This window comes from Punica granatum, chromosome 4 (assembly GCF_007655135.1).
Source record: "Punica granatum isolate Tunisia-2019 chromosome 4, ASM765513v2, whole genome shotgun sequence".
NCBI classification, from domain to species: Eukaryota; Viridiplantae; Streptophyta; class Magnoliopsida; order Myrtales; family Lythraceae; genus Punica; species Punica granatum.
The window spans coordinates 13982368-14009855 of NC_045130.1; the positions used below are offsets into that span (position 1 = coordinate 13982368).

Here is a 27488-nt window from a genome sequence, read left to right on the forward strand (position 1 = left end):
CCCCTTAAATAAGATATCAAATTTGAGTCTTGTACATAATATTTTTATCTCTTACTAGAAGTCTAACAATTCTTATTTTTTTTTCTTTTCTTTTGAGCATGTCTCTATCTTTGGTATTCAGAAGTCCAGTTCGAACTAGATTAATAAAAATCGTTAGACTTTTGGATACTAAGGCTAGTTCGGACTAGATTAATAAGAATCGTTAGACTTCTGGATACCAAGGCTAGAGACATGCTCAAAAGAAAAGAAAAACAAGAAAGTTCATATGGTTTTGGAGAAATTCCTCTTCACTCTCAAAGTTTTATAGATTTTATAAACGAACAAGAAATTCTTTTGTGTGTTTTTATTTTTTTGGAGATCCGCCTTTGCACTCACCAGTGCACGCAGCCACCGCCACAGCCGCTTCCCTCCCTTCACTACCTGCGTTGCGTTTCTCTAGGGTTTTAGGTTAGGCCAAATCGGTTCTGAGTGGGAAGTTCTTGAAGCCCATCATCAAGGTCTATGCCCCTCCAAGTCCTGCGGCAGGCAGGCAGCCGAGCAGCGAAATCTGGAGAGGCAGGGAGAAGCTCAGAGAGAGAGAGAGAGTGCTGGAATGAAAGTGGCTGAGATGGTTGGTCTGAAGCAGATAGCGGAGGAGGCGGAGGGAGGCGGACACCGGCAAACTGGAATTTGTCTAGATAGAACTATCGATCCGTACCGTAACCGGGATGGAGTTTCTTGTCGGGGTCGGGGTGAGATGGGAGTAAGAATTCATTCCCGCCCTCCAGCTTCAGTAGCAGCATTCATTCCGAAAATGCCTTCCTTACCTTCTGCCGACGACCAAATCCGATTCATTCCTCTATCTGAAGTGATCCTCCTTCGTCTTCTTCACGGACGAGCAAGGAAGCGAATTTCTCCTTCCTTGTCTGATTACCTTACTTACGGTGGCTGAATTGCCGTTGATTCTTCTCTATAAGTGCTCTTCGTGCAACCGTTAATAATCTATCGAGCTTCTCTACTTCCCTGGTAGTAGCTGATCGATCTTCTTATCTTATTGATGTCAGTGCTGCAAGATTGTTAGTGATGGTGTTCTGTTTATGCTCTAGAGACGAATTTCAGTGCCTTTCGTGTATGTTTGCTTGATAAGTCTTTCGAAATCCTGTGCTTAACTCCAAAGCTCGAGTCTTTTGTTCTTCTTTGACAAACTACTGTGCAAAGGTTTTATTTTCGAAGCTAAATTCCCGATATAAGGCCTAGGAGACTGGTAAAAGTCGGAACTTTATCTAATTAGATTAGATGTGAGATTTGTTCATGCTCGGTATTGATGTTGAGGACATTTTGTATGACTCGCGATTATATCTATGTCTTGCAGTTGAAGTGAATTGGTTTTTACATGATGGCTGGGATTGCAATAGATGATGATTGGGGGCTCACTTCCTCTTATGCTGGTGTTCGGACGCTGGTTCTAGTGGGCAGGACAGGTAATGGTAAAAGTGCCACAGGGAACACTATTCTTGGGAGGAGGGCTTTCAAGTCGAGGGCTAGCTCGTCGGGGGTGACAAGCACCTGCCAGTTGCAGCAAACTGTCCTGCCTGATGGCCAGATTGTCAATGTAATTGACACTCCCGGTAATGATCTTTTAACAAACTTCTGCAGAATGAGATATTTCATGCATATTGAGAGGTTCTTAGCTAGGACATGTTTTGTAATTGCAGGGCTTTTCGATAGTTCTGCTGGAATCGGCGATGTTGGAAAAGAAATTGTCAGGTGTATCGATCTGGCCAAGGAAGGGATCCATGCTGTGGTTTTGGTCTTTTCTGTTAGGACCCGCTTTTCGGAGGAGGAAGAAGCTGCCTTCCATGCCCTGAGGACTTTGTTTGGAAACAAGATAGTCAACTACATGATTGCTGTGTTCACTGGTGGGGATGAACTTGAAGATAATGATGAAACTCTGGAAGATTACTTGGGTCGTGAGTGCCCACAGCCTTTGAAGGTGACCTCTACCTCTTTATGCAGTTAGATATTCATAGATCATTTAAAGTAAGTTGCAAACTCTGAGTAATTACAACAGGTGGTTTGATTGATATGCCACCTAGGGGATTCCAATTCCTAAATATAGATTTATCAGATTGCTTTATCTCTGATGACGCTGCTAAGCACAATCCAGTTTCAAGTCTCAACGTTGGCTAGAGAGATCAACTTGTTTTTAAATTTTAAGTATTTTGTAGTCTACTTTCAGAAATTTTGTTGAACTAAACTCGGTTTACTTCCAGTAAGATTGCCCAAGATTGAGTTTAGTAAAAGCTTTTGAGCTGCCTTTGTAAGATACAATGCAATAAAAATTACCAAGACGACATTGACCATGAGTATCTTCTACTATTGCTGCTGCACACTGATATCTTGTAAAATATTTATTGAAGGATGTTCTTGCTCTCTGCGGGAACCGGCACGTTCTTTTCGATAATAAGACGAAGGATCAGGACAAGAAAATAGCCCAAGTTCGGGAGCTATTTTCCCTTGTCGATGCAGTGATAAGCCAGAATGGCGGAAAACCTTTTTCAGATGAGATATTTGCCGAAATGAGGGTAAGTAGAGCATGTAAAACTTAAAGCAAGTAAAATAAATGCTATTGCACTAACAATTTCCAAACTATGAGTGTTTGTTTGGCAGAAAGGAGCAAAGAAGCTCCAGGAGCAACAGGAAGCGGTTGGCTCTCTCAGAGGTTACAACCAAGGACAGATACTGAAGTTTAAGGAAGAGATCCAAAAATCTTATGATGAGCAGCTGAAGCGAATTTCTGAGATGGTATATTTTAGCGTACAGTTGTATTTCTGATCAACGGATTGATTTTTTTCCCCCTTTTTCTGTCTTTGTATTTCTGTGTCGTCATTGAAAAATTTAATGTTCACCGCAATGGCATTTCTGACAATTATATTCCAATATAAAATATGTTTTTGCGGAGTCTTTTAATCTTTTTTCCGGTAATTATGGATTTGTCTAAGATGCGTACTTATGTTTCGAAGGCTGTGATTATCTGCCATATCTCTCATCTGCTATTTAAGAGGAACATTTCTGGACTTGTTGGACTGAACTGTTTGGTGTGATTGCTTACTCTTTAGATTGAAACCAAGCTGAGAGTGGAGGTCAAGAGGCTCGAGCAGAAGTTGGCAGAGGAGCAGGCCGCTCGTGTGAGGACTGAAGAGCAAGCACAGTTGGCTCAGGCGAAGTCAAATGACGAGATTCATGATCTCAGGGAGAGGCTGCATAGAGCCGAGAGGGTCCGTCGGCTGCCCATACCGCTGCCCATACCGCTGCCCTTACCGCTGCCCCCACCATGCCCCATTCTATAATATGCAAGACCGGGATATCCTGGAGAATGTTTCGGTCTCGAAGATTTCGATATCCACTTGTGTTGTGATAGTAACCTATGGAATACTCTTGTGATTGCTCGTGTCATGTAAATGGATTTATGGCTTGCATTATTTGCGTATCATTTTAAGTTCACTAATGGTGCTTCCGTTATTCACTATCTACCCCAAAGATCTGTATGTCAGATGAGACTATCCCTGCTTTAGTGCTCTGTAAATGATCGTAACAGGTCTAGTACGAAATTGATGTACATGTACTTAAAATGCGATCCTTTGTTATAATCGAACCTGACTTCCATTCTTTCTCAGAATCAATCCATAAACATAGAATAATCTCTCGTATGTATAGTTCATTCATCAGTAGTACATACAAAATGCACACAAACACAGAGCCTTACATATTGTCCAATTAGTCCGATGGCCGTACTAATTCAGCAGTTGCAGGATGTTTATAGGCTTCGTTGCAGCTTTAATTACACACTCAAACACCACCCTAACCCTTCATTGAAGGCAGCTTTTATAACCATACGTACTTCGCACACAGGGGATGCCTTTATCTAGAATCAGCTCGGGGGACTTCTACCTGCATAAACATGAAGGCAGGTACATTTAACTCCAAGGAGTTTTGTGAGACCGGTCAACCGAACATGCACATATATATATACATATAACCTATACAAATACATGCTTATGTATATTACATGTAAATTATACACCATAAATTTTGTGGCTGGAAAAAATAAAATAAAATAAAAAGAGGGGTAGCAAGGGGCCCCACGTGTACTTCATTCTCTCCCTCAGTAATCCACCGCCATTGACCTTTTCTTTTCAATTTCTTGCTGTGTTCTCTACTGAAATAGTTGAAGGAAAAACAGAGCAGAACAGTGGGAGAGAGAGAGAGAGAGCTAAGGTGCAAAGTTAGAGGAGAATTGAGGGAAACGAAGTAAGGAGAGTCGGGATTTGGGAAACAAACCGCTGAAACTTGCAATTGCGTAGATAAACAACATGGTTTGGTATGTTCAAGCTGAAATAGTTGTGTTGGTTGTGTTTGTTTGTCTTATTTCTATTTGTTCTTTGGATTATCTTGCATGTGGGTAATATAGATTGTTTTATGTTGAATTTCACCTAAGCAACTAGAGGAGTTTAAGTTCCTACAATCATCTATGCCTTCTTGAAAGTATAATATATATATATATATATATATATATATATAGATATGCAGGCGTATATATAAACATATATATGCATATATCTTGTTCTTTGAGCCAATTGCAAATTAGAGGTTGGTAAAATAATTCCCAATAATGCCAATTCATTTTCTGACTGGGGAAGTGTTCTTGAATAGAAATTTTCCGTAGGATTAACTGAGGTTGCTTACTGTGAAGTTCAAGGGAAGTGTTGGAAGTGGAAATTTGTTTTGAGTAGTAAGTTGAATAAGTTGGATTGATAATTCGATATAGTATTTTAGGAGCTGAGTTTTGTCAAGGCAATTGGCTTGCCTTTATTGTGGTGCTGGAGTGTTTTATAGTTATTTTAATAAGCTAAAAATGTGGAGTTGTGTTCATGAGATGATAAGAACACTTGTCATTTGCTTAGAGTTGGTTGTATGAGTTCACTAAGGCAACAAATTGAAGAAGTTAGATGTTTTTGCTTGATGGTTAATTGGGTATGGAGGCCAACTTTATTGGGTTGCTGCTTAGCTGCTTATTAACAATTGAATATCGAGCCTCTTCGAATTTACTAATTCAAAATAATTATGAGATAGTAACATGTTTTAATGAGGAATTGAGGAGTAAGGAGAACTGAGCAATGATTGATGGATAATAACGAGTAGAGAGTGGGATGAACCTGTGTATGGAAGTAATTTTAGCTTTAATAAAAATGGAGAAACAATTAAACGGACTAGCATGTAATGTCATTATTATGCATATTATCTTATTCTTATGTGGGTGCTTGTGATTAATAGGAACAAGAGAGTTGAATTGATGTATATTTATGCTTTTATTTGGTATATTATCTAACATTTGTGCTTGAATATGAATAGGGGCTGAGGAGACCGAGATTATACAACCAAACAGCTCGACTCATTGAGTTATCGTTTTGAGGGGTCTTAGTGAGTACTTTCTTCCATCGTAAAATGATAGTAAATATTTATATGTGTTGTTATAGAAGTGGAGGTGACTAAATGATTGAGGAATATAGTTGATATATGTGTTGAGTATGCTAGTATTATTGTGTGATTATAGCCATGAGGCCGCTGGACCAGGCGGAATAGCAAAAGGGGCACGAACGGCCGCTGGACCCGGCGGAATATCAAAAAGGGGCACGAAGGGCCGCTGGACCCGGCGGAATAGCAAAAAGGGGCACGAACGGCCGCTGGACCCGGCGGAATAGCAAAAGGGGCACGAACAACCGCTGGACCCGGCGGAATAGAAAAAGGGGCCCCCTTATGAGATATGATGATGAAGATAGGCTTATAATTTACTTGAGATTTGTTTGTTGAGTTAGTTGTATGAACGGATTAGGTTGGTATTAGACTCAATATTGTGATAGAGTATATAGATACATATATATATATATATATTTGATTGTCTGTGAATTATGAATGTATTAATTCATTTTACTTTGAAATATCGTATTCACTGAGATGCAGCTCACCCCTGCATATATTTTTCCAGATGAGCTAGGAGCTAGACTAACCGCACAAGATATTTTTTGAACAACGGGGATTAGCGCAAAGGATCTTTTGCAGTAGAGCCACTCCTAGTATAAGTAGTAAGTTCTTGTAGAATGTTATAGTTATGTTACGATCTGAAACTTTTGTTTAGCTGGGCTAGTGATATGGCTGTGAAAAAGTACTCCCTTGAGAGTTATATACATATCAGAACCTGCTGAATTGGTTATATGCCTTTGTATAGATTGCTGAATTGGTTAAATGTTTTGGGAGGTGGAAAGCATGTTATAAATGAATGGTTTATGTAATAATGGATATCGAGAAAACATTGGAGAAACTTTGCTGAAATTTTAGGTCGTGACAAGTTTGGCTTAGTGGTAAGAAAGAGCTTAAATATCCACCCGATCCCAAGATTCAAAACCCCTTGGAGCCACCGGAGCACCTTTGCCGTGATTACCCGTTTTGTGCGCCGCCGGGGGTTCACAGAGCCTCAGGGATTAGTAGGGCAAAGCCCGGACATCCCGAGTTAGCAAAAATAATAAATAAATAAAAATGAAGGCACGTACATTTTATTCTTGAACCAAGAACGGTACATGCTCTCATAACATCTTGTACATTAAACCTAAAGTACTATCAGCACTACCATGTCGTAGTACAATTCGATGATCCACCAGCGTACATTTGATGACACTTCTTATAATAAATACGCTGGTGGATCATAATATTTTTTTATGACACTTACTTATTAAAAGTACGATGATCCACCAGCAACTGAGCATTTAAAACGCCAGACGAGACGCTACAATTTCCATAAAGTATCTAGACTAGTATGCATAGAATTATTGATTCATACCCGAGATGGAGTTTCTTATCGGGATGAGAGTAGGAATTTCCACCCTCCAACATATTGGGAGGGAAGAAATTGCAGGAAGCCAACACCTGAATCGCATTCATCTCCTGGCCCATAACCATATTCACGTGTTCCATCCTCTCTATCTCAGCTATCTGTTTGTCCATGGTGATTCAAGAAAAGTCTGATTAGAAAATCCAAAATATGTAGAAAAACAAATTACGGTGTATGCATGGTATCATTAAGCGAATTTCATATATGCATATATAGAGTATAGTAGAAATCTCATATGTGTATATAAAGATATTATGGAGAACATATTGCAGCTACGCACACGAATACGAGTTTTTACATACCTTGGTGCAAAGGTACACAGTTTCATTTTCCATCTCAATCTCCTGTGAAACAAATTATGAACTGATGAACAAGCTCTTGCTATAATGGAGATGGTGATGGAGCGTTTGCAAGATTAAGATACACAAAGAGAGAAGAAAGAGACATTGGATATATATATATAATACACACACACACACATATATATATGCTTAATCATACATATATATATGATTACGTACCTTTTTCTGCGAGTACTCAATCTCAGCAAGCAGCATTTCATGCTGTTCGACATGGATGAAAACAAATCAGGAGTTGTCCAAGTAAGAGTAAAAATAGATGAACTACTAAAAGTAAAATTAAAAACAGGAATATCTATCGAAATTATGATGTTGTGAAAACTATATAGTAAATAATTACATTAGGGGATTGCACTAAAAAAAAAAGATCATATAAGGGTTGCCTTCTTGGACCTAATTCTGGTGATTCCGCGCTCGAGCCTGTTCTCGAGCTGCTTCAGTTCCTTCACGGAAAGGGCACTCAAAGAATCTCCCATCAAATGCCTGCCATGCATAATATGCACTATATAATCAGCACAAAGCCGGGTCACATAATGTTTTATGATACCTTATTGGCGTACAATATTTCTGTTTGTAGAACTTCATTCTTTGTAAGTAGTGCATACATAGTATAGTTCTACTGTGATATTGTTTGCCGAATTTGTCGATTTCAAGGAAAGTGGAAAAATCTTTGGGAAAGTAATTTATCTGTTACAGCATCTGTATCTGCTGCCTCAGCTTGGCTGATTCTTGTTGATAATACTGCATATATACAAAAAGATAAATTAGAGATATGTCATATATTGTGCATGGAAGGAACTGCACAAAATATATAAATCAGTTACTTATAGGAAAAAATGTGCAAATCTAGAGAAGGAAAGACGAAATCTGCTGCTTTTTTTCGATCTTTTGTAATAACTAGATCAGACAACGGCCACACGTAAATATTACCTGAGCATTGATCTCTGTAACAGAAGTCGTGTTCCAACTGTCTGAGCTAGCCTTCTTATACCTCTCTATAGTTGTCTTGATGCTGCTAACCGATATATAATAACTTGTAAAGCTTAATAATTTTCGATGATGTGATGCACGGGGTAAGTAAATATCTACTGGGTTACGTAATTACTGAACGTGGCAAAGATGTAGATAATGTACGCCAGCAGAGGAAAAATACGATAACTAAAAAGGGCGAGTGACATATTACTCACAACTAGAAGGTTGTAAGATGATGATGATAATTCGATCAATTAACCATCGCGTCAATATTAATAAAGCAACGATATGATCCATTACGTAATTAACTATCATTTGGAACCGATAATCCATAAAGGGATGTTTGTCCATGGTATCCGAATACTTCTAGCTAGACTCTAGCCAATCAGCTTTCGTGGAGTTAAAGGACATGAAAAAGTAATTCTGAGAAGAGAATAAACGTCGATTTTGTGCATGAAGGCTTTAAGAAGCGTAGAATTTCCTGGAAAAATTATATCCTCTCTCTCTCTTGTTCAATCAATCTATCTTGTTTTAGTGGGAACTTTCCGATGGATACCAGGTACTAAGAAGTGAAATGCTTGTAATAATGAGAAGACATGGAGATTGGATGTCCCCCTACTCGGCTATATACCCACTATCAAGTCAAGATAAATAAAGAGAAAAGGCAAAGTCTTTTCCAAAACTTTTCTCAACGTATATCACATTTCTTTGCAAGAATTTATGTCATAAAGCAAAAATTAGATCGTGTCTAGACTAGAAAGAAAAAGAAAGGAGAACAGGACAGAAAGGAAATAATAGAATACAACCCCAAGTACTTATAAGGGGAAAAAAATCCAATTATGAGGAGATTCTTTGAAATACATGAGGTACATATTTTCAGTGAGATTATAGGTATTCTCAATTTATTGGTTGATACTCATCTTATTTAAGCATTGTTCGACCCTAACCACAAGGCGCTTCTTGTGAGTTTTTATAATGTATATTACTATTTGACAGATGAAGTAAAATAGATTCTATCTTTTTTTCGGTTCCAAGGAGATTTATATGATATCTTTAATTTCCAAGTTATATGAGCATTCGATACGTCAATGGCTCTATCAATCATTCACCCCATGGGATTATTTGAAGTGACAATGAAACTCCAAACTCAGAATGTGTACATACGTATGTATATGTGCATGTATCTGCATGTAGGAAGCTCGGGAGAGACTGACATAAAATGAAAATGGTCGAGTATAACTCTTATGCTATCAGATGTTGGCAATACTTGATTAAATGTATTTTGTATGTTCTAGAATTGCACATTCCAAAACAAGTACAATACAATGTCCTTATCTTTTGGTCGATTGAAAAATTGAGACAAAATAACTTCATACTCTTACATATAAACTCACGCTGTAATCCATTGAAAATAATTATCGTGCATGGGTTACATTTTTCTTTCCATAACGAAAGTTTATTTGATAGGGAACTGTTATCTTTTACATATATGTTTTGTGCTCGAGAAAAGGAGGAATCGAGTTTTAAAATGAGGCTTTCTTTCTCTAGTCCCTTCCCATACATAGTGTTGATTAGAAAAATACACGAGTGATTAATTACTATCAATTAATAAAAAAATAGAATTAAAACTTGTACTCTTCAGAAAATAATAATTAATCATAACTAATCTTCTAACAAAGTTTTAAGATGTTTTTATTATGTTCAGTGTGCAAATTGAGCGCATATTATTAGAGCTACACACACGGACATATATATGTATATATATATTTATCTTTTGTTGTGTGCAGATCACGTGTAATATATATACTAAGAACATTTGTATTCAGATATTAACATCGCTCAAGGATTACAAAAACATAAAAAACCAAGCATAGCAAAAATTACAAGATCATACATATATATTCAATATGATTTATGTGTTTGTTAAAATAATTGGCCATTTTATGATCCATCGATCTGCATATATAATATCTATAGATAATGGAGAAGAGATTATACATATATACTGCAAATTGCAATTTCTAAAATTTTATATGTGTATACGTCTGCATAATTTTCGTGGCCGGCTACTGCTCAAATATGTAATTATACATTAGCTTAGTGGTCTGGCAGTATCATGATTGTCAAGCCTATAGAGCACTACTATAATATATTCACCTTCCAATAATTCGTAAGTAAAAATTATTATCAATTAGCCCACTTATCTGCCTCGATCAGTAGAATTGGCCACGAGGATTTTAGTCATACAATCAGTTTGTATATATACGAATTCCATTTGGATTTGTGTTGCATTTAAACAGGTACGTACCATTTGGTTTGAACAGAAACATGCATGCTCATCGCAATATATATGGAGGTCTTTCAATTCAAGCAATCAATTGCTGCGATATTTTAGCAGTGACGCCCGAATGGTTAAATGTCTAATTAATCTGCAAGGATAGCATTAGAGTAACCGCGAAAACCGCATTTCACAACAAGACCTAGCCAGGGGCATGGATCAATATCTTGTACTGATCGGAAGACATAAGGCACAACTTATGTAATTGCTGAAATTATTATAGATCCAATTTATATGGTCCACCAAAGTTAAGATATCAATATGTTGGCTAGGAAGCTAAAGTTCGAGCATTTTTATGAGTATATATGTAATAAATGGAGCATTTACTATATCGATACTTTTATATCAAATTATCACCATTGCCAGAGGGCATTGATGCCAATTCACTTTGCTTTTTTATTAGATTTCCATTTGGGCTTATACGGACTTGGGTCCATATCCACTTAAAAGTTCAAGTTTATAAATGGTGGTACCCAAGCCATATATTAATCCATGGATTTTCCTTTTCTTTTCCGATGTGGGATTTATCCCATTTTACTCCTCAACACCCGCCCTCACGTGCAATGTGTGGTCTATTTCTGCCTACACGTTATCACGTGCCCTTAAATACCCGTCCTCAACAATTGACCTCGAGCCGGGCTCATCTTCCGTGCTCGGGTGAGGGGGCACACTAACACGAGGCACACTCTTGGCTGCACTCGGACATACTGGGCCGAACGTGGTGTGAGTCCATGCGCATACGCGCCTAGGCATGCGGAAGCATAACCCGTTCTGATACCATATTAAATTTTCATTGGGCTTATACGGACCTTGGCCCATTTCCACTTAAAAGCTCGAGCTTTTAAATGGTGGTACCCAAGCCATATATTAACCCATGAATTTTCCTTTTCTTTTCCGATGTGGGATTTATCCCATTTTACTCCTCAACACCCGCCCTCACGTGCAATGTGTGGTCTATTTCTGCCTACACGTTATCACGTGCCCTTAAATACCCATCCTCAACAATTGACCTCGAGCCGGGCTCATCTTCCGTGCTCGGGCGAGGGGGGACACTAACACGAGGCGCACTCTTGGCTGCACTCGGACATACTGGGTCTGGCGTGGTGTGAGTCCATGCGCATACGCGCGTAGGCATGCGGAAGCATAACCCGCTCTGATACCATATTAGATTTCCATTTGGGCTTATACGGACTTGGGCTCATATTCACTTAAAAGCTCAGGCTTATATTATAAGGGGAAAAATGCGTAGAGGAAGAAGCAATTAAAAAAGAAGAAGAGAGAAGATAAAATAAGACGAAGGACCAGAAAAGGAATGGATCTCAATCATCACACTGTAGTCTGCAACTATAAGAACTTCTATTTATATTAAGCACAGTGGGGAATTCGTTAACATTACCCAGAATGGCATCATGTGCAATCAACATGATCCTTTGTTATATTCGATCCCGACTTCCATTCTTTCTTAGTATCTCAATCCATAAACATAGAATAAGCTCTCATAAATAGTTCATTCGTCGATAGTTCGTGTACAAAATGCACACAAACACAGACAAAGGGTTCTACATTGTTCAATAGGCTTCATTGCTTTTTTAATAGTTTATTTACACACTCACACCCTTAATTGAGCAAATATTATTATGAGTTATTACCATGTATGTATGTAATTCGCGCACAAAGAGATGCCTTCCTCCGGTATGAGCTCAGGGGACTTCTACCTGCCTAAATACCGAAATGCGTACATTTAAATTTTTTGAATCGAGATCAATACAATATGCTTTACATAAGACTTCGTACGTTGAACATGAACTACTACCGGTGGTACCATCCATATCCCAGTACGATATGATAATCTGCCGTCATAAACGAAAATGTTCATTTGATATCATCAAGGGTTGATTCATACAGTTTAGTACTCATTCCCCTTAAATAAGGTATCAAATTCGAGTTTTGTTCATAATATTTTTGTCTCTTACTAGAAGTCTAACAATTCTTATTTTTTTTTCTTTTCTTTTGAGCATGTCTCTAGATTTGGTATTCAGAAGTTCAGTTCGAACTAGATGAATAAAAATCATTAGACTTTTGGATATTATGGCTAGTTCGGACTAGATTAATAAGAATCGTTAGACTTCTGGATACCAAGGCTAGAGACATGCTCAAAAGAAAAGAAAAAAAAGAAAGTTCATATGGTTTTGGAGAAATTCCTCTTCACTCTCAAAGTTTTATAGAATTTATAAACGAACAAGAAATTCTTTCGTGTGTTTTTTTTTTTTTTTGGAAACTCATCCCCGCCACTGTCTCTCTCTCATCCTGTGGAGATCCGCCTCTGCACTCACCAGTGCACGCAGCCACCGCCACAGCCGCCTCCCTCCCTTCACTCCCTGCGTTGCGTTTCTCTAGGGTTTTAGGTTAGGCCAAATCGGTACTGAGTGGGAAGTTCTTGAAGCCCATCATCAAGGTCTATGCCCCTCCAAGTCCTGCGGCAGGCAGGCAGCCGAGCAGCGAAATCTGGAGAGGCAGGGAGAAGCTCAGAGAGAGAGAGAGAGTGCTGGAATGAAAGTGGCTGAGATGGTTGGTCTGAAGCAGATAGCGGAGGAGGCGGAGGGAGGCGGACACCGGCAAACTGGAATTTGTCTAGATAGAACTATCGATCCGTACCGTAACCGGGATGGAGTTTCTTGTCGGGGTCGGGGTGAGATGGGAGTAAGAATTCATTCCCGCCCTCCAGCTTCAGTAGCAGCATTCATTCCGAAAATGCCTTCCTTACCTTCTGCCGACGACCAAATCCGATTCATTCCTCTATCTGAAGTGATCCTCCTTCGTCTTCTTCACGGACGAGCAAGGAAGCGAATTTCTCCTTCCTTGTCTGATTACCTTACTTACGGTGGCTGAATTGCCGTTGATTCTTCTCTATAAGTGCTCTTCGTGCAACCGTTAATAATCTATCGAGCTTCTCTACTTCCCTGGTAGTAGCTGATCGATCTTCTTATCTTATTGATGTCAGTGCTGCAAGATTGTTAGTGATGGTGTTCTGTTTATGCTCTAGAGACGAATTTCAGTGCCTTTCGTGTATGTTTGCTTGATAAGTCTTTCGAAATCCTGTGCTTAACTCCAAAGCTCGAGTCTTTTGTTCTTCTTTGACAAACTACTGTGCAAAGGTTTTATTTTCGAAGCTAAATTCCCGATATAAGGCCTAGGAGACTGGTAAAAGTCGGAACTTTATCTAATTAGATTAGATGTGAGATTTGTTCATGCTCGGTATTGATGTTGAGGACATTTTGTATGACTCGCGATTATATCTATGTCTTGCAGTTGAAGTGAATTGGTTTTTACATGATGGCTGGGATTGCAATAGATGATGATTGGGGGCTCACTTCCTCTTATGCTGGTGTTCGGACGCTGGTTCTAGTGGGCAGGACAGGTAATGGTAAAAGTGCCACAGGGAACACTATTCTTGGGAGGAGGGCTTTCAAGTCGAGGGCTAGCTCGTCGGGGGTGACAAGCACCTGCCAGTTGCAGCAAACTGTCCTGCCTGATGGCCAGATTGTCAATGTAATTGACACTCCCGGTAATGATCTTTTAACAAACTTCTGCAGAATGAGATATTTCATGCATATTGAGAGGTTCTTAGCTAGGACATGTTTTGTAATTGCAGGGCTTTTCGATAGTTCTGCTGGAATCGGCGATGTTGGAAAAGAAATTGTCAGGTGTATCGATCTGGCCAAGGAAGGGATCCATGCTGTGGTTTTGGTCTTTTCTGTTAGGACCCGCTTTTCGGAGGAGGAAGAAGCTGCCTTCCATGCCCTGAGGACTTTGTTTGGAAACAAGATAGTCAACTACATGATTGCTGTGTTCACTGGTGGGGATGAACTTGAAGATAATGATGAAACTCTGGAAGATTACTTGGGTCGTGAGTGCCCACAGCCTTTGAAGGTGACCTCTACCTCTTTATGCAGTTAGATATTCATAGATCATTTAAAGTAAGTTGCAAACTCTGAGTAATTACAACAGGTGGTTTGATTGATATGCCACCTAGGGGATTCCAATTCCTAAATATAGATTTATCAGATTGCTTTATCTCTGATGACGCTGCTAAGCACAATCCAGTTTCAAGTCTCAACGTTGGCTAGAGAGATCAACTTGTTTTTAAATTTTAAGTATTTTGTAGTCTACTTTCAGAAATTTTGTTGAACTAAACTCGGTTTACTTCCAGTAAGATTGCCCAAGATTGAGTTTAGTAAAAGCTTTTGAGCTGCCTTTGTAAGATACAATGCAATAAAAATTACCAAGACGACATTGACCATGAGTATCTTCTACTATTGCTGCTGCACACTGATATCTTGTAAAATATTTATTGAAGGATGTTCTTGCTCTCTGCGGGAACCGGCACGTTCTTTTCGATAATAAGACGAAGGATCAGGACAAGAAAATAGCCCAAGTTCGGGAGCTATTTTCCCTTGTCGATGCAGTGATAAGCCAGAATGGCGGAAAACCTTTTTCAGATGAGATATTTGCCGAAATGAGGGTAAGTAGAGCATGTAAAACTTAAAGCAAGTAAAATAAATGCTATTGCACTAACAATTTCCAAACTATGAGTGTTTGTTTGGCAGAAAGGAGCAAAGAAGCTCCAGGAGCAACAGGAAGCGGTTGGCTCTCTCAGAGGTTACAACCAAGGACAGATACTGAAGTTTAAGGAAGAGATCCAAAAATCTTATGATGAGCAGCTGAAGCGAATTTCTGAGATGGTATATTTTAGCGTACAGTTGTATTTCTGATCAACGGATTGATTTTTTTCCCCCTTTTTCTGTCTTTGTATTTCTGTGTCGTCATTGAAAAATTTAATGTTCACCGCAATGGCATTTCTGACAATTATATTCCAATATAAAATATGTTTTTGCGGAGTCTTTTAATCTTTTTTCCGGTAATTATGGATTTGTCTAAGATGCGTACTTATGTTTCGAAGGCTGTGATTATCTGCCATATCTCTCATCTGCTATTTAAGAGGAACATTTCTGGACTTGTTGGACTGAACTGTTTGGTGTGATTGCTTACTCTTTAGATTGAAACCAAGCTGAGAGTGGAGGTCAAGAGGCTCGAGCAGAAGTTGGCAGAGGAGCAGGCCGCTCGTGTGAGGACTGAAGAGCAAGCACAGTTGGCTCAGGCGAAGTCAAATGACGAGATTCATGATCTCAGGGAGAGGCTGCATAGAGCCGAGAGGGTCCGTCGGCTGCCCATACCGCTGCCCATACCGCTGCCCCCACCATGCCCCATTCTATAATATGCAAGACCGGGATATCCTGGAGAATGTTTCGGTCTCGAAGATTTCGATATCCACTTGTGTTGTGATAGTAACCTATGGAATACTCTTGTGATTGCTCGTGTCATGTAAATGGATTTATGGCTTGCATTATTTGCGTATCATTTTAAGTTCACTAATGGTGCTTCCGTTATTCACTATCTACCCCAAAGATCTGTATGTCAGATGAGACTATCCCTGCTTTAGTGCTCTGTAAATGATCGTAACAGGTCTAGTACGAAATTGATGTACATGTACTTAAAATGCGATCCTTTGTTATAATCGAACCTGACTTCCATTCTTTCTCAGAATCAATCCATAAACATAGAATAATCTCTCGTATGTATAGTTCATTCATCAGTAGTACATACAAAATGCACACAAACACAGAGCCTTACATATTGTCCAATTAGTCCGATGGCCGTACTAATTCAGCAGTTGCAGGATGTTTATAGGCTTCGTTGCAGCTTTAATTACACACTCAAACACCACCCTAACCCTTCATTGAAGGCAGCTTTTATAACCATACGTACTTCGCACACAGGGGATGCCTTTATCTAGAATCAGCTCGGGGGACTTCTACCTGCATAAACATGAAGGCAGGTACATTTAACTCCAAGGAGTTTTGTGAGACCGGTCAACCGAACATGCACATATATATATACATATAACCTATACAAATACATGCTTATGTATATTACATGTAAATTATACACCATAAATTTTTGTGGCTGGAAAAAATAAAATAAAATAAAAAGAGGGGTAGCAAGGGGCCCCACGTGTACTTCATTCTCTCCCTCAGTAATCCACCGCCATTGACCTTTTCTTTTCAATTTCTTGCTGTGTTCTCTACTGAAATAGTTGAAGGAAAAACAGAGCAGAACAGTGGGAGAGAGAGAGAGAGAGCTAAGGTGCAAAGTTAGAGGAGAATTGAGGGAAACGAAGTAAGGAGAGTCGGGATTTGGGAAACAAACCGCTGAAACTTGCAATTGCGTAGATAAACAACATGGTTTGGTATGTTCAAGCTGAAATAGTTGTGTTGGTTGTGTTTGTTTGTCTTATTTCTATTTGTTCTTTGGATTATCTTGCATGTGGGTAATATAGATTGTTTTATGTTGAATTTCACCTAAGCAACTAGAGGAGTTTAAGTTCCTACAATCATCTATGCCTTCTTGAAAGTATAATTATATATATATATATATATATATATATAGATATGCAGGCGTATATATAAACATATATATGCATATATCTTGTTCTTTGAGCCAATTGCAAATTAGAGGTTGGTAGAATAATTCCCAATAATGCCAATTCATTTTCTGACTGGGGAAGTGTTCTTGAATAGAAATTTTCCGTAGGATTAACTGAGGTTGCTTACTGTGAAGTTCAAGGGAAGTGTTGGAAGTGGAAATTTGTTTTGAGTAGTAAGTTGAATAAGTTGGATTGATAATTCGATATAGTATTTTAGGAGCTGAGTTTTGTCAAGGCAATTGGCTTGCCTTTATTGTGGTGCTGGAGTGTTTTATATTTATTTTAATAAGCTAAAAATTTGGAGTTGTGTTCATGAGATGATAAGAACACTTGTCATTTGCTTAGAGTTGGTTGTATGAGTTCACTAAGGCAACAAATTGAAGAAGTTAGATGTTTTTGCTTGATGGTTAATTGGGTATGGAGGCCAACTTTATTGGGTTGCTGCTTAGCTGCTTATTAACAATTGAATATCGAGCCTCTTCGAATTTACTAATTCAAAATAATTATGAGATAGTAACATGTTTTAATGAGGAATTGAGGAGTAAGGAGAACTGAGCAATGATTGGTGGATAATAACGAGTAGAGAGTGGGATGAACCTGTGTATGGAAGTAATTTTAGCTTTAATAAAAATGGAGAAACAATTAAACGGACTAGCATGTAATGTCATTATTATGCATATTATCTTATTCTTATGTGGGTGCTTGTGATTAATAGGAACAAGAGAGTTGAATTGATGTATATTTATGCTTTTATTTGGTATATTATCTAACATTTGTGCTTGAATATGAATAGGGGCTGAGGAGACCGAGATTATACAACCAAACAGCTCGACTCATTGAGTTATCGTTTTGAGGGGTCTTAGTGAGTACTTTCTTCCATCGTAAAATGATAGTAAATATTTATATGTGTTGTTATAGAAGTGGAGGTGACTAAATGATTGAGGAATATAGTTGATATATGTGTTGAGTATGCTAGTATTATTGTGTGATTATAGCCATGAGGCCGCTGGACCAGGCGGAATAGCAAAAGGGGCACGAACGGCCGCTGGACCCGGCGGAATATCAAAAAGGGGCACGAAGGGCCGCTGGACCCGGCGGAATAGCAAAAAGGGGCACGAACGGCCGCTGGACCCGGCGGAATAGCAAAAGGGGCACGAACAACCGCTGGACCCGGCGGAATAGAAAAAGGGGCCCCCTTATGAGATATGATGATGAAGATAGGCTTATAATTTACTTGAGATTTGTTTGTTGAGTTAGTTGTATGAACGGATTAGGTTGGTATTAGACTCAATATTGTGATAGAGTATATAGATACATATATATATATATATATTTGATTGTCTGTGAATTATGAATGTATTAATTCATTTTACTTTGAAATATCGTATTCACTGAGATGCAGCTCACCCCTGCATATATTTTTCCAGATGAGCTAGGAGCTAGACTAACCGCACAAGATATTTTTTTGAACAACGGGGATTAGCGCAAAGGATCTTTTGCAGTAGAGCCACTCCTAGTATAAGTAGTAAGTTCTTGTAGAATGTTATAGTTATGTTACGATCTGAAACTTTTGTTTAGCTGGGCTAGTGATATGGCTGTGAAAAAGTACTCCCTTGAGAGTTATATACATATCAGAACCTGCTGAATTGGTTATATGCCTTTGTATAGATTGCTGAATTGGTTAAATGTTTTGGGAGGTGGAAAGCATGTTATAAATGAATGGTTTATGTAATAATGGATATCGAGAAAACATTGGAGAAACTTTGCTGAAATTTTAGGTCGTGACAAGTTTGGCTTAGTGGTAAGAAAGAGCTTAAATATCCACCCGATCCCAAGATTCAAAACCCCTTGGAGCCACCGGAGCACCTTTGCCGTGATTACCCGTTTTGTGCGCCGCCGGGGGTTCACAGAGCCTCAGGGATTAGTAGGGCAAAGCCCGGACATCCCGAGTTAGCAAAAATAATAAATAAATAAAAATGAAGGCACGTACATTTTATTCTTGAACCAAGAACGGTACATGCTCTCATAACATCTTGTACATTAAACCTAAAGTACTATCAGCACTACCATGTCGTAGTACAATTCGATGATCCACCAGCGTACATTTGATGACACTTCTTATAATAAATACGCTGGTGGATCATAATATTTTTTTATGACACTTACTTATTAAAAGTACGATGATCCACCAGCAACTGAGCATTTAAAACGCCAGACGAGACGCTACAATTTCCATAAAGTATCTAGACTAGTATGCATAGAATTATTGATTCATACCCGAGATGGAGTTTCTTATCGGGATGAGAGTAGGAATTTCCACCCTCCAACATATTGGGAGGGAAGAAATTGCAGGAAGCCAACACCTGAATCGCATTCATCTCCTGGCCCATAACCATATTCACGTGTTCCATCCTCTCTATCTCAGCTATCTGTTTGTCCATGGTGATTCAAGAAAAGTCTGATTAGAAAATCCAAAATATGTAGAAAAACAAATTACGGTGTATGCATGGTATCATTAAGCGAATTTCATATATGCATATATAGAGTATAGTAGAAATCTCATATGTGTATATAAAGATATTATGGAGAACATATTGCAGCTACGCACACGAATACGAGTTTTTACATACCTTGGTGCAAAGGTACACAGTTTCATTTTCCATCTCAATCTCCTGTGAAACAAATTATGAACTGATGAACAAGCTCTTGCTATAATGGAGATGGTGATGGAGCGTTTGCAAGATTAAGATACACAAAGAGAGAAGAAAGAGACATTGGATATATATATATAATACACACACACACACATATATATATGCTTAATCATACATATATATATGATTACGTACCTTTTTCTGCGAGTACTCAATCTCAGCAAGCAGCATTTCATGCTGTTCGACATGGATGAAAACAAATCAGGAGTTGTCCAAGTAAGAGTAAAAATAGATGAACTACTAAAAGTAAAATTAAAAACAGGAATATCTATCGAAATTATGATGTTGTGAAAACTATATAGTAAATAATTACATTAGGGGATTGCACTAAAAAAAAAAGATCATATAAGGGTTGCCTTCTTGGACCTAATTCTGGTGATTCCGCGCTCGAGCCTGTTCTCGAGCTGCTTCAGTTCCTTCACGGAAAGGGCACTCAAAGAATCTCCCATCAAATGCCTGCCATGCATAATATGCACTATATAATCAGCACAAAGCCGGGTCACATAATGTTTTATGATACCTTATTGGCGTACAATATTTCTGTTTGTAGAACTTCATTCTTTGTAAGTAGTGCATACATAGTATAGTTCTACTGTGATATTGTTTGCCGAATTTGTCGATTTCAAGGAAAGTGGAAAAATCTTTGGGAAAGTAATTTATCTGTTACAGCATCTGTATCTGCTGCCTCAGCTTGGCTGATTCTTGTTGATAATACTGCATATATACAAAAAGATAAATTAGAGATATGTCATATATTGTGCATGGAAGGAACTGCACAAAATATATAAATCAGTTACTTATAGGAAAAAATGTGCAAATCTAGAGAAGGAAAGACGAAATCTGCTGCTTTTTTTCGATCTTTTGTAATAACTAGATCAGACAACGGCCACACGTAAATATTACCTGAGCATTGATCTCTGTAACAGAAGTCGTGTTCCAACTGTCTGAGCTAGCCTTCTTATACCTCTCTATAGTTGTCTTGATGCTGCTAACCGATATATAATAACTTGTAAAGCTTAATAATTTTCGATGATGTGATGCACGGGGTAAGTAAATATCTACTGGGTTACGTAATTACTGAACGTGGCAAAGATGTAGATAATGTACGCCAGCAGAGGAAAAATACGATAACTAAAAAGGGCGAGTGACATATTACTCACAACTAGAAGGTTGTAAGATGATGATGATAATTCGATCAATTAACCATCGCGTCAATATTAATAAAGCAACGATATGATCCATTACGTAATTAACTATCATTTGGAACCGATAATCCATAAAGGGATGTTTGTCCATGGTATCCGAATACTTCTAGCTAGACTCTAGCCAATCAGCTTTCGTGGAGTTAAAGGACATGAAAAAGTAATTCTGAGAAGAGAATAAACGTCGATTTTGTGCATGAAGGCTTTAAGAAGCGTAGAATTTCCTGGAAAAATTATATCCTCTCTCTCTCTTGTTCAATCAATCTATCTTGTTTTAGTGGGAACTTTCCGATGGATACCAGGTACTAAGAAGTGAAATGCTTGTAATAATGAGAAGACATGGAGATTGGATGTCCCCCTACTCGGCTATATACCCACTATCAAGTCAAGATAAATAAAGAGAAAAGGCAAAGTCTTTTCCAAAACTTTTCTCAACGTATATCACATTTCTTTGCAAGAATTTATGTCATAAAGCAAAAATTAGATCGTGTCTAGACTAGAAAGAAAAAGAAAGGAGAACAGGACAGAAAGGAAATAATAGAATACAACCCCAAGTACTTATAAGGGGAAAAAAATCCAATTATGAGGAGATTCTTTGAAATACATGAGGTACATATTTTCAGTGAGATTATAGGTATTCTCAATTTATTGGTTGATACTCATCTTATTTAAGCATTGTTCGACCCTAACCACAAGGCGCTTCTTGTGAGTTTTTATAATGTATATTACTATTTGACAGATGAAGTAAAATAGATTCTATCTTTTTTTTCGGTTCCAAGGAGATTTATATGATATCTTTAATTTCCAAGTTATATGAGCATTCGATACGTCAATGGCTCTATCAATCATTCACCCCATGGGATTATTTGAAGTGACAATGAAACTCCAAACTCAGAATGTGTACATACGTATGTATATGTGCATGTATCTGCATGTAGGAAGCTCGGGAGAGACTGACATAAAATGAAAATGGTCGAGTATAACTCTTATGCTATCAGATGTTGGCAATACTTGATTAAATGTATTTTGTATGTTCTAGAATTGCACATTCCAAAACAAGTACAATACAATGTCCTTATCTTTTGGTCGATTGAAAAATTGAGACAAAATAACTTCATACTCTTACATATAAACTCACGCTGTAATCCATTGAAAATAATTATCGTGCATGGGTTACATTTTTCTTTCCATAACGAAAGTTTATTTGATAGGGAACTGTTATCTTTTACATATATGTTTTGTGCTCGAGAAAAGGAGGAATCGAGTTTTAAAATGAGGCTTTCTTTCTCTAGTCCCTTCCCATACATAGTGTTGATTAGAAAAATACACGAGTGATTAATTACTATCAATTAATAAAAAAATAGAATTAAAACTTGTACTCTTCAGAAAATAATAATTAATCATAACTAATCTTCTAACAAAGTTTTAAGATGTTTTTATTATGTTCAGTGTGCAAATTGAGCGCATATTATTAGAGCTACACACACGGACATATATATGTATATATATATTTATCTTTTGTTGTGTGCAGATCACGTGTAATATATATACTAAGAACATTTGTATTCAGATATTAACATCGCTCAAGGATTACAAAAACATAAAAAACCAAGCATAGCAAAAATTACAAGATCATACATATATATTCAATATGATTTATGTGTTTGTTAAAATAATTGGCCATTTTATGATCCATCGATCTGCATATATAATATCTATAGATAATGGAGAAGAGATTATACATATATACTGCAAATTGCAATTTCTAAAATTTTATATGTGTATACGTCTGCATAATTTTCGTGGCCGGCTACTGCTCAAATATGTAATTATACATTAGCTTAGTGGTCTGGCAGTATCATGATTGTCAAGCCTATAGAGCACTACTATAATATATTCACCTTCCTATAATTCGTAAGTAAAAATTATTATCAATTAGCCCACTTATCTGCCTCGATCAGTAGAATTGGCCACGAGGATTTTAGTCATACAATCAGTTTGTATATATACGAATTCCATTTGGATTTGTGTTGCATTTAAACAGGTACGTACCATTTGGTTTGAACAGAAACATGCATGCTCATTGCAATATATATGGAGGTCTTTCAATTCAAGCAATCAATTGCTGCGCCATTGTAGCAGTGACGCCCCAATGGTTAAATGTCTAATTAATCTGCAAGCATAGCATTAGAGTAACCGCAAAAACCTGCATTTCACGACAAGACCTAGCTAGGGGCATGGATCAATATCTTGTACTGATGGGAAGACAAAATGAGGGCGTGGCCCACAGAGCTTTGAGTGAAGGTAAATGGAAGGATCTTTAGGATCCTCCAAATCAAGGATACGACGATTCGACCCCATTTCGAGGCGTATCTCGAGCCTTGAAAGTCGAAGAGAGTTTGCTTGCGTTGAGGACTGCCGAACCACTACTTGTTGTAGCTTCACGCGGGGTGCTGCTGTTCTTTCGTGGTCGAACCGACAATTGCCCCTAATTTTTGCCCAGGCCGCAAAACGCGTGACGACCTGACGAGATATTTTATTTTGACTTTTCTCTCATGAATGCTCTCCTTTTATTACGACCGCCCAAGATAGGGTCCGATCGCATCTCTCGATTCCTCTAACTTTTGCCTAAACCGCCCTTTACGGGTTTTCAGCCTAGCAAGGATATGATTTATGCTCTCCTTTTGCCCCCGGCTCCTCTTTGCGGGATTTTAAGCCGTGCCCCTCGTTCCCTAACTTTTGCCTAGGTCGCCTCGAGGAGGTTTTCGACTTAGCGGGAAATTTATTCTTTTCTCTCAAAGGTGATCTTAAATGGAAAGAGTACAGGTGCTGATGACAGAATGCGCTGAGGCGACATGAGCGTAGAGTTTGAAGAATACAGAAGAAAACAAAGATCGGAAATGTGGCTTGCAGCCTGCGGGGACATGAAGAGGCTATAGAATGACGAAGAAGGCTATCAAGGATAGCACTTCTTGAGGGCGTCAGCGTTGACAGGGAGCGCATTTTCGGTCTCGTCCACTTAAGATAATTGCCCCTCCAAAGAAGGTTTCCCTAACGACGAAAGGCCCATCATACTTGTATGCGAACTTGCCCCGAGAGTCAGGTGTAATGTGAAGAACCTTTCGCAGGACAATGTCACCGGGGTTGAACTCGCGGTGGCGGACTCTTGCATTGAACGCTCGGGCCATTCTTTGTTGTTAGCATTGGCCGTGGCATAGCGCTGTTAGCCGCTTTTCGTCGATGAGATTGAGCTGTTCGTAGCGTTGCTTCGCCCATTCTGCTTCTTCGAGCTCGGACTCGGCAAGGACCCTCATGGAAGGAATCTCCACTTCGATTGGGAGGACTGCTTCCATGCCATAGACCAAAGAGTACGGAGTTGCCACGGTTGAAGTGCGGATAGATGTTCGGTATGCTAAGAGAGTAAAAGGGAGCATCTCGTGCCAATCCTTATAGGTCACCGTCATTTTTTCGATGATTTTCTTGATGTTCTTGTTCGCAGCTTCCACCGCACCGTTCATTTGGGGACGGTACGGCGTGGAGTTACGATGCTGCACTTTGAATTGCTCGCAGAGCTCATCGATGATCTTGTTGTTCAAGTTCTTAGAGTTGTCAGTGATGATTGTCGTAGGGACTCCGTATCGGGCGATGATGTTGCACTTGAGGAAGCGTGCCACGGCCTTTATGACCGAAGCAAGCGTTATGGCCTCGATCCACTTGGTGAAGTAGTCGATTGCCACCAAAATGAAAAGGTATCCGTTGGATGCTTTGGGATTGATAGGGCCGATCACATCTATGCCCCACATTGAAAAGGGCCACGGGGCCGCCATTGGATGTAGCTCATTGGGGGGTGCTTTGATCTGGTCGGCGTAGACCTGGCACAAGTGGCAGTGTCTGACGTGTTTGGCGCAGTCGGCCTCCATGGTGGACCAGAAATAACCCAAACGCATAAGTTTCTTGGTGAGCATGAGCCCGCTCATGTGAGGTCCGCAACTTCCCTCGTGTATCTCTCCCATAAGGCGTTGTGCCTCAATTTCATCGACACATCGAAGTAGTGTGGCATCGAAGGAACGGCGATAAAGAACCTCTCCACTCAGGAAGTAATGTGCTGCGAGTCGCCGAAGTGTTTTTCTGTCACGCCGGTTGGCAAATGTCGAGTATTGGCTGGTTTGCAGAAAATGTTTGATGTCTTCATATCACGGTTGTTCGTCGATTGCCTGGATTGCGTCGCAGTGAGCAGGGCCCTTGGCAATCTCGATTTCGAGTGGCTCAATGAGGTTTTCTTTCGTGATGCTCACCATGGATGCGAGCGTCGCAAGTGCATCTGCAAATTGGTTCTTGATGTGCGGCGTGTATGTGAATGAGATTTTCTCGAAGTTCCCACATATAGTTCATTCGTCGGTAGTTCGAGTACAAAATGCACACAAACACATATAGAGGGTTCTACATTGTTCAATAGGCTTCATTGCTTCTTTAATAGTTTAATTGCACACTCAAAGACCACACACTCACACCCTTAATTGAACAAATATTATTATGAGTTATTACCATGTAGGTATGTAATTCGTGCACAAAGAGATTCCTTCCTCCGGTATGAGCTCATGGGACTTCTACCTGCCATTTAATTTTTTTGAATCGAGATCAATACAACATGCTTTACATAACATTATGTTTGCTTGATAAATCTTTCGAAATCCTGTGCTTAACTCCAAAGCTCAAGTCTTTTGTTCTTGTTTGACAAACTACTATGCAAAGGTTTTATTTTTGAAGCTAAACTCCCGATATAAGGCTTGGGAGGAGGGCTTTCAAGTTCAGGGCTTTGAGTAATTACAACAGGTGGTTTGATTGATATGCCACCTAGGGGATTATCTCTGATGATGCTGCTAAGCACAATCCAGTTTCAAATCTCAACATTGACTGGGTATCTCTCTCTGGGATATCTGATGATGAGACTCACTGTTCTGTCTATGCTCATGGTTTACGTTGGCTGGAGAGATCAACTTGTTTTTAAATTTTAAGTATTTTGTAGTCTACTTTCACAAGTTTTGTTGAACTAAACTCGGCTAACTTCCAGTAAGATTGTCGCAGATTGAGTTTAGTAAAAGCTTTTGAGCTGCCGTCGTAAGATAAAATGCAATAAAAATCACCAAGACGACATTGACCATAAGTATCATCTACTATTGCTGCTGCACACTGATATCTTGTAAATATTTATTGAAGGACATTCTTACTCTCTGCGGGAACCAGCGGGTGCCTTTTGATAATAAGGCGAAGGATCAGGGCAAGAAAACAGCCCAAGTTCAGGAGCTGTTTTCCCTTGTTGATGCAGTGATAAGCCAGAATGGAGGAAAGCATTTGTCAGATGAGATAAATGCGATTGCACGAACAGTTTCCAAACTATGAGTGTTTGTTTGGCAGAAAGGAGCAAAGAAGCACCAGGACCAACAGGAGCAGGTACTGAAGTTTAAAGAAGAGATGCAAAAATCTTATGATGGGCCCTGAAGCGAATTTCAGAGATGGTATATTTTAGCATACAGTTGTATTTCTGATCAACAGAATGATTATTTTCCCTTTTTCTATCTTTGTATTTCTGTGTCGTCACTGCCCCGTTTGGATTCCGAGTTCAATTATTTTAACTTTAACTCAACATACTACACAACAAAAATACACATTTTCCAATTCAAAAATTTTAACTTTAACTTTAACTCAACACACTACACAACAAAAACACACGTTTCCCAAGTCAAATTTATAATCACTTCTCATTTGTCCTTTTCCATAATCAAAATCAAAATCAAAATCAAAGTAATTTTAACTCTGAATCCAAACGGCCCATTAATGTTCACCGCAATGGCATTTCTAACAATTATATTTCCAATATAACATATGTTTTTGCGGATTCTGCAACAAACATGTTTGCTTTCTAATTTGGAAGCATGTTGGGTTTATGATTTATGGTAGTCTTTTAATCTTTTTTCCGCTAATAATGGATATGTCTAAGATGCGTACTTATGTTTCGAAGGCTGTGATTATCTGCCATATCTCTCATCTGCTATTTAAGAGGAACATTTCTGGACTTGTTGGACTGAACCGTTTGGTGTGATTGCTTACTTTTAAATTGAAACCAAGCTGAGAGAGGAGATTAAGAGGCTTGAGCAGAAGGTGGCAGAAGAGCAGGCCGCTCGTATGAGGGCTGAAGAGCAAGCACACTTGGTTCAGGCGAAGTCAAATGACGAGATTCGTGATCTCAGGAAAAGCTTGCAGAGAGCCAGGAAGGAGACTGCAGCCCCCGTGGGCGGACCAAATCAAGATGCGCCATTCTATAATATGTAAGACCGGGATATCCTGGAGTATGTTACGGTCTCGAGGATTTCTATATCCACTTGTGTTGTGATAGTAACCTATGGAATACTCTTGTGATTGCTCGTATCATGTAA

General features: G+C 38.9%; 4 protein-coding genes across 9 annotated transcripts; 2 read left to right on the top strand and 2 right to left on the bottom strand.

Moving 5' to 3' along the window:
* Positions 1-352: 352 nt before the first annotated feature.
* LOC116205760 (immune-associated nucleotide-binding protein 9-like) lies at positions 353-3510 on the top strand. 5 transcript variants are annotated; one of them, XM_031538414.1, is made up of 6 exons: positions 353-1005; positions 1352-1607; positions 1695-1972; positions 2400-2564; positions 2650-2784; positions 3099-3510. In XM_031538414.1, the coding sequence occupies exons 2-6, from the start codon at positions 1373-1375 to the stop codon at positions 3327-3329; spliced, it is 1044 nt and encodes a 347-aa protein (XP_031394274.1). In that variant the 5' UTR covers positions 353-1005; positions 1352-1372; the 3' UTR covers positions 3330-3510. The 5 variants fall into 5 exon arrangements, with proteins under 5 accessions (XP_031394274.1, XP_031394279.1, XP_031394278.1 ...); XM_031538419.1 differs by having other exon boundaries at positions 353-903; XM_031538418.1 differs by lacking the exon at positions 353-1005 and adding an exon at positions 1011-1108.
* Positions 3511-6835: 3325 nt separating this feature from the next.
* Positions 6836-12454, bottom strand: LOC116204140 (agamous-like MADS-box protein AGL11). Its single transcript, XM_031536218.1, has 7 exons — positions 12417-12454; positions 8215-8296; positions 7979-8025; positions 7668-7767; positions 7447-7488; positions 7228-7269; positions 6836-7026 (listed from the first exon to the last, which is right to left on the bottom strand). Exons 1-7 carry the CDS (start codon positions 12452-12454, stop codon positions 6841-6843), a joined length of 537 nt encoding a protein of 178 aa, XP_031392078.1. The 3' UTR covers positions 6836-6840.
* Positions 12455-12875: 421 nt separating this feature from the next.
* Positions 12876-27399, top strand: LOC116205679 (immune-associated nucleotide-binding protein 9-like). Of its 2 annotated transcripts, none has more exons than XM_031538312.1 (6): positions 12876-13557; positions 13904-14159; positions 14247-14524; positions 14952-15116; positions 15202-15336; positions 27169-27399. In XM_031538312.1, the coding sequence occupies exons 2-6, from the start codon at positions 13925-13927 to the stop codon at positions 27382-27384; spliced, it is 1029 nt and encodes a 342-aa protein (XP_031394172.1). In that variant the 5' UTR covers positions 12876-13557; positions 13904-13924; the 3' UTR covers positions 27385-27399. The 2 variants fall into 2 exon arrangements, with proteins under 2 accessions (XP_031394172.1, XP_031394171.1); XM_031538311.1 differs by lacking the exon at positions 27169-27399 and adding an exon at positions 15651-16050 and having other exon boundaries at positions 12880-13557.
* LOC116202659 (agamous-like MADS-box protein AGL11) lies at positions 19377-24226 on the bottom strand. The gene is made up of 7 exons (XM_031534254.1): positions 24174-24226; positions 20756-20837; positions 20520-20566; positions 20209-20308; positions 19988-20029; positions 19769-19810; positions 19377-19567 (listed from the first exon to the last, which is right to left on the bottom strand). The coding sequence occupies exons 1-7, from the start codon at positions 24224-24226 to the stop codon at positions 19382-19384; spliced, it is 552 nt and encodes a 183-aa protein (XP_031390114.1). The 3' UTR covers positions 19377-19381.
* Positions 27400-27488: the final 89 nt, after the last annotated feature.

Excerpts from the sequence above, each read along its gene's own strand:
- LOC116204140 (XM_031536218.1), bottom strand. The coding sequence starts at position 12,454 with ATGACGGCAGATTATCATATCGTACTGGGATATGGATG. Across the intron at positions 8,026-8,214 it reads TTACAGAGATCAATGCTCAG|TATTATCAACAAGAATCAGC; the intron begins GTAATATTTACG and ends GTATATATGCAG. Across the intron at positions 7,768-7,978 it reads AGGCAGCAGATACAGATGCT|GCATTTGATGGGAGATTCTT; the intron begins GTAACAGATAAA and ends TATGCATGGCAG.
- LOC116205760 (XM_031538414.1), top strand. The coding sequence starts at position 1,373 with ATGATGGCTGGGATTGCAATAGATGATGATTGGGGGCTCACTTCCTCT. Across the intron at positions 1,608-1,694 it reads CAATGTAATTGACACTCCCG|GGCTTTTCGATAGTTCTGCT; the intron begins GTAATGATCTTT and ends TTGTAATTGCAG. Across the intron at positions 2,565-2,649 it reads AGATATTTGCCGAAATGAGG|AAAGGAGCAAAGAAGCTCCA; the intron begins GTAAGTAGAGCA and ends TTTGTTTGGCAG.
- LOC116202659 (XM_031534254.1), bottom strand. The coding sequence starts at position 24,226 with ATGCAAGAGTCCGCCACCGCGAGTTCAACCCCGGTGACATTGTCCTGC. Across the intron at positions 20,838-24,173 it reads GTGACATTGTCCTGCGAAAG|CATCAAGACAACTATAGAGA; the intron begins GTTCTTCACATT and ends ATCGGTTAGCAG. Across the intron at positions 20,567-20,755 it reads TTACAGAGATCAATGCTCAG|TATTATCAACAAGAATCAGC; the intron begins GTAATATTTACG and ends GTATATATGCAG.
- LOC116205679 (XM_031538311.1), top strand. The coding sequence starts at position 13,925 with ATGATGGCTGGGATTGCAATAGATGATGATTGGGGGCTCACTTCCTCT. Across the intron at positions 14,160-14,246 it reads CAATGTAATTGACACTCCCG|GGCTTTTCGATAGTTCTGCT; the intron begins GTAATGATCTTT and ends TTGTAATTGCAG. Across the intron at positions 14,525-14,951 it reads AGTGCCCACAGCCTTTGAAG|GATGTTCTTGCTCTCTGCGG; the intron begins GTGACCTCTACC and ends TATTTATTGAAG.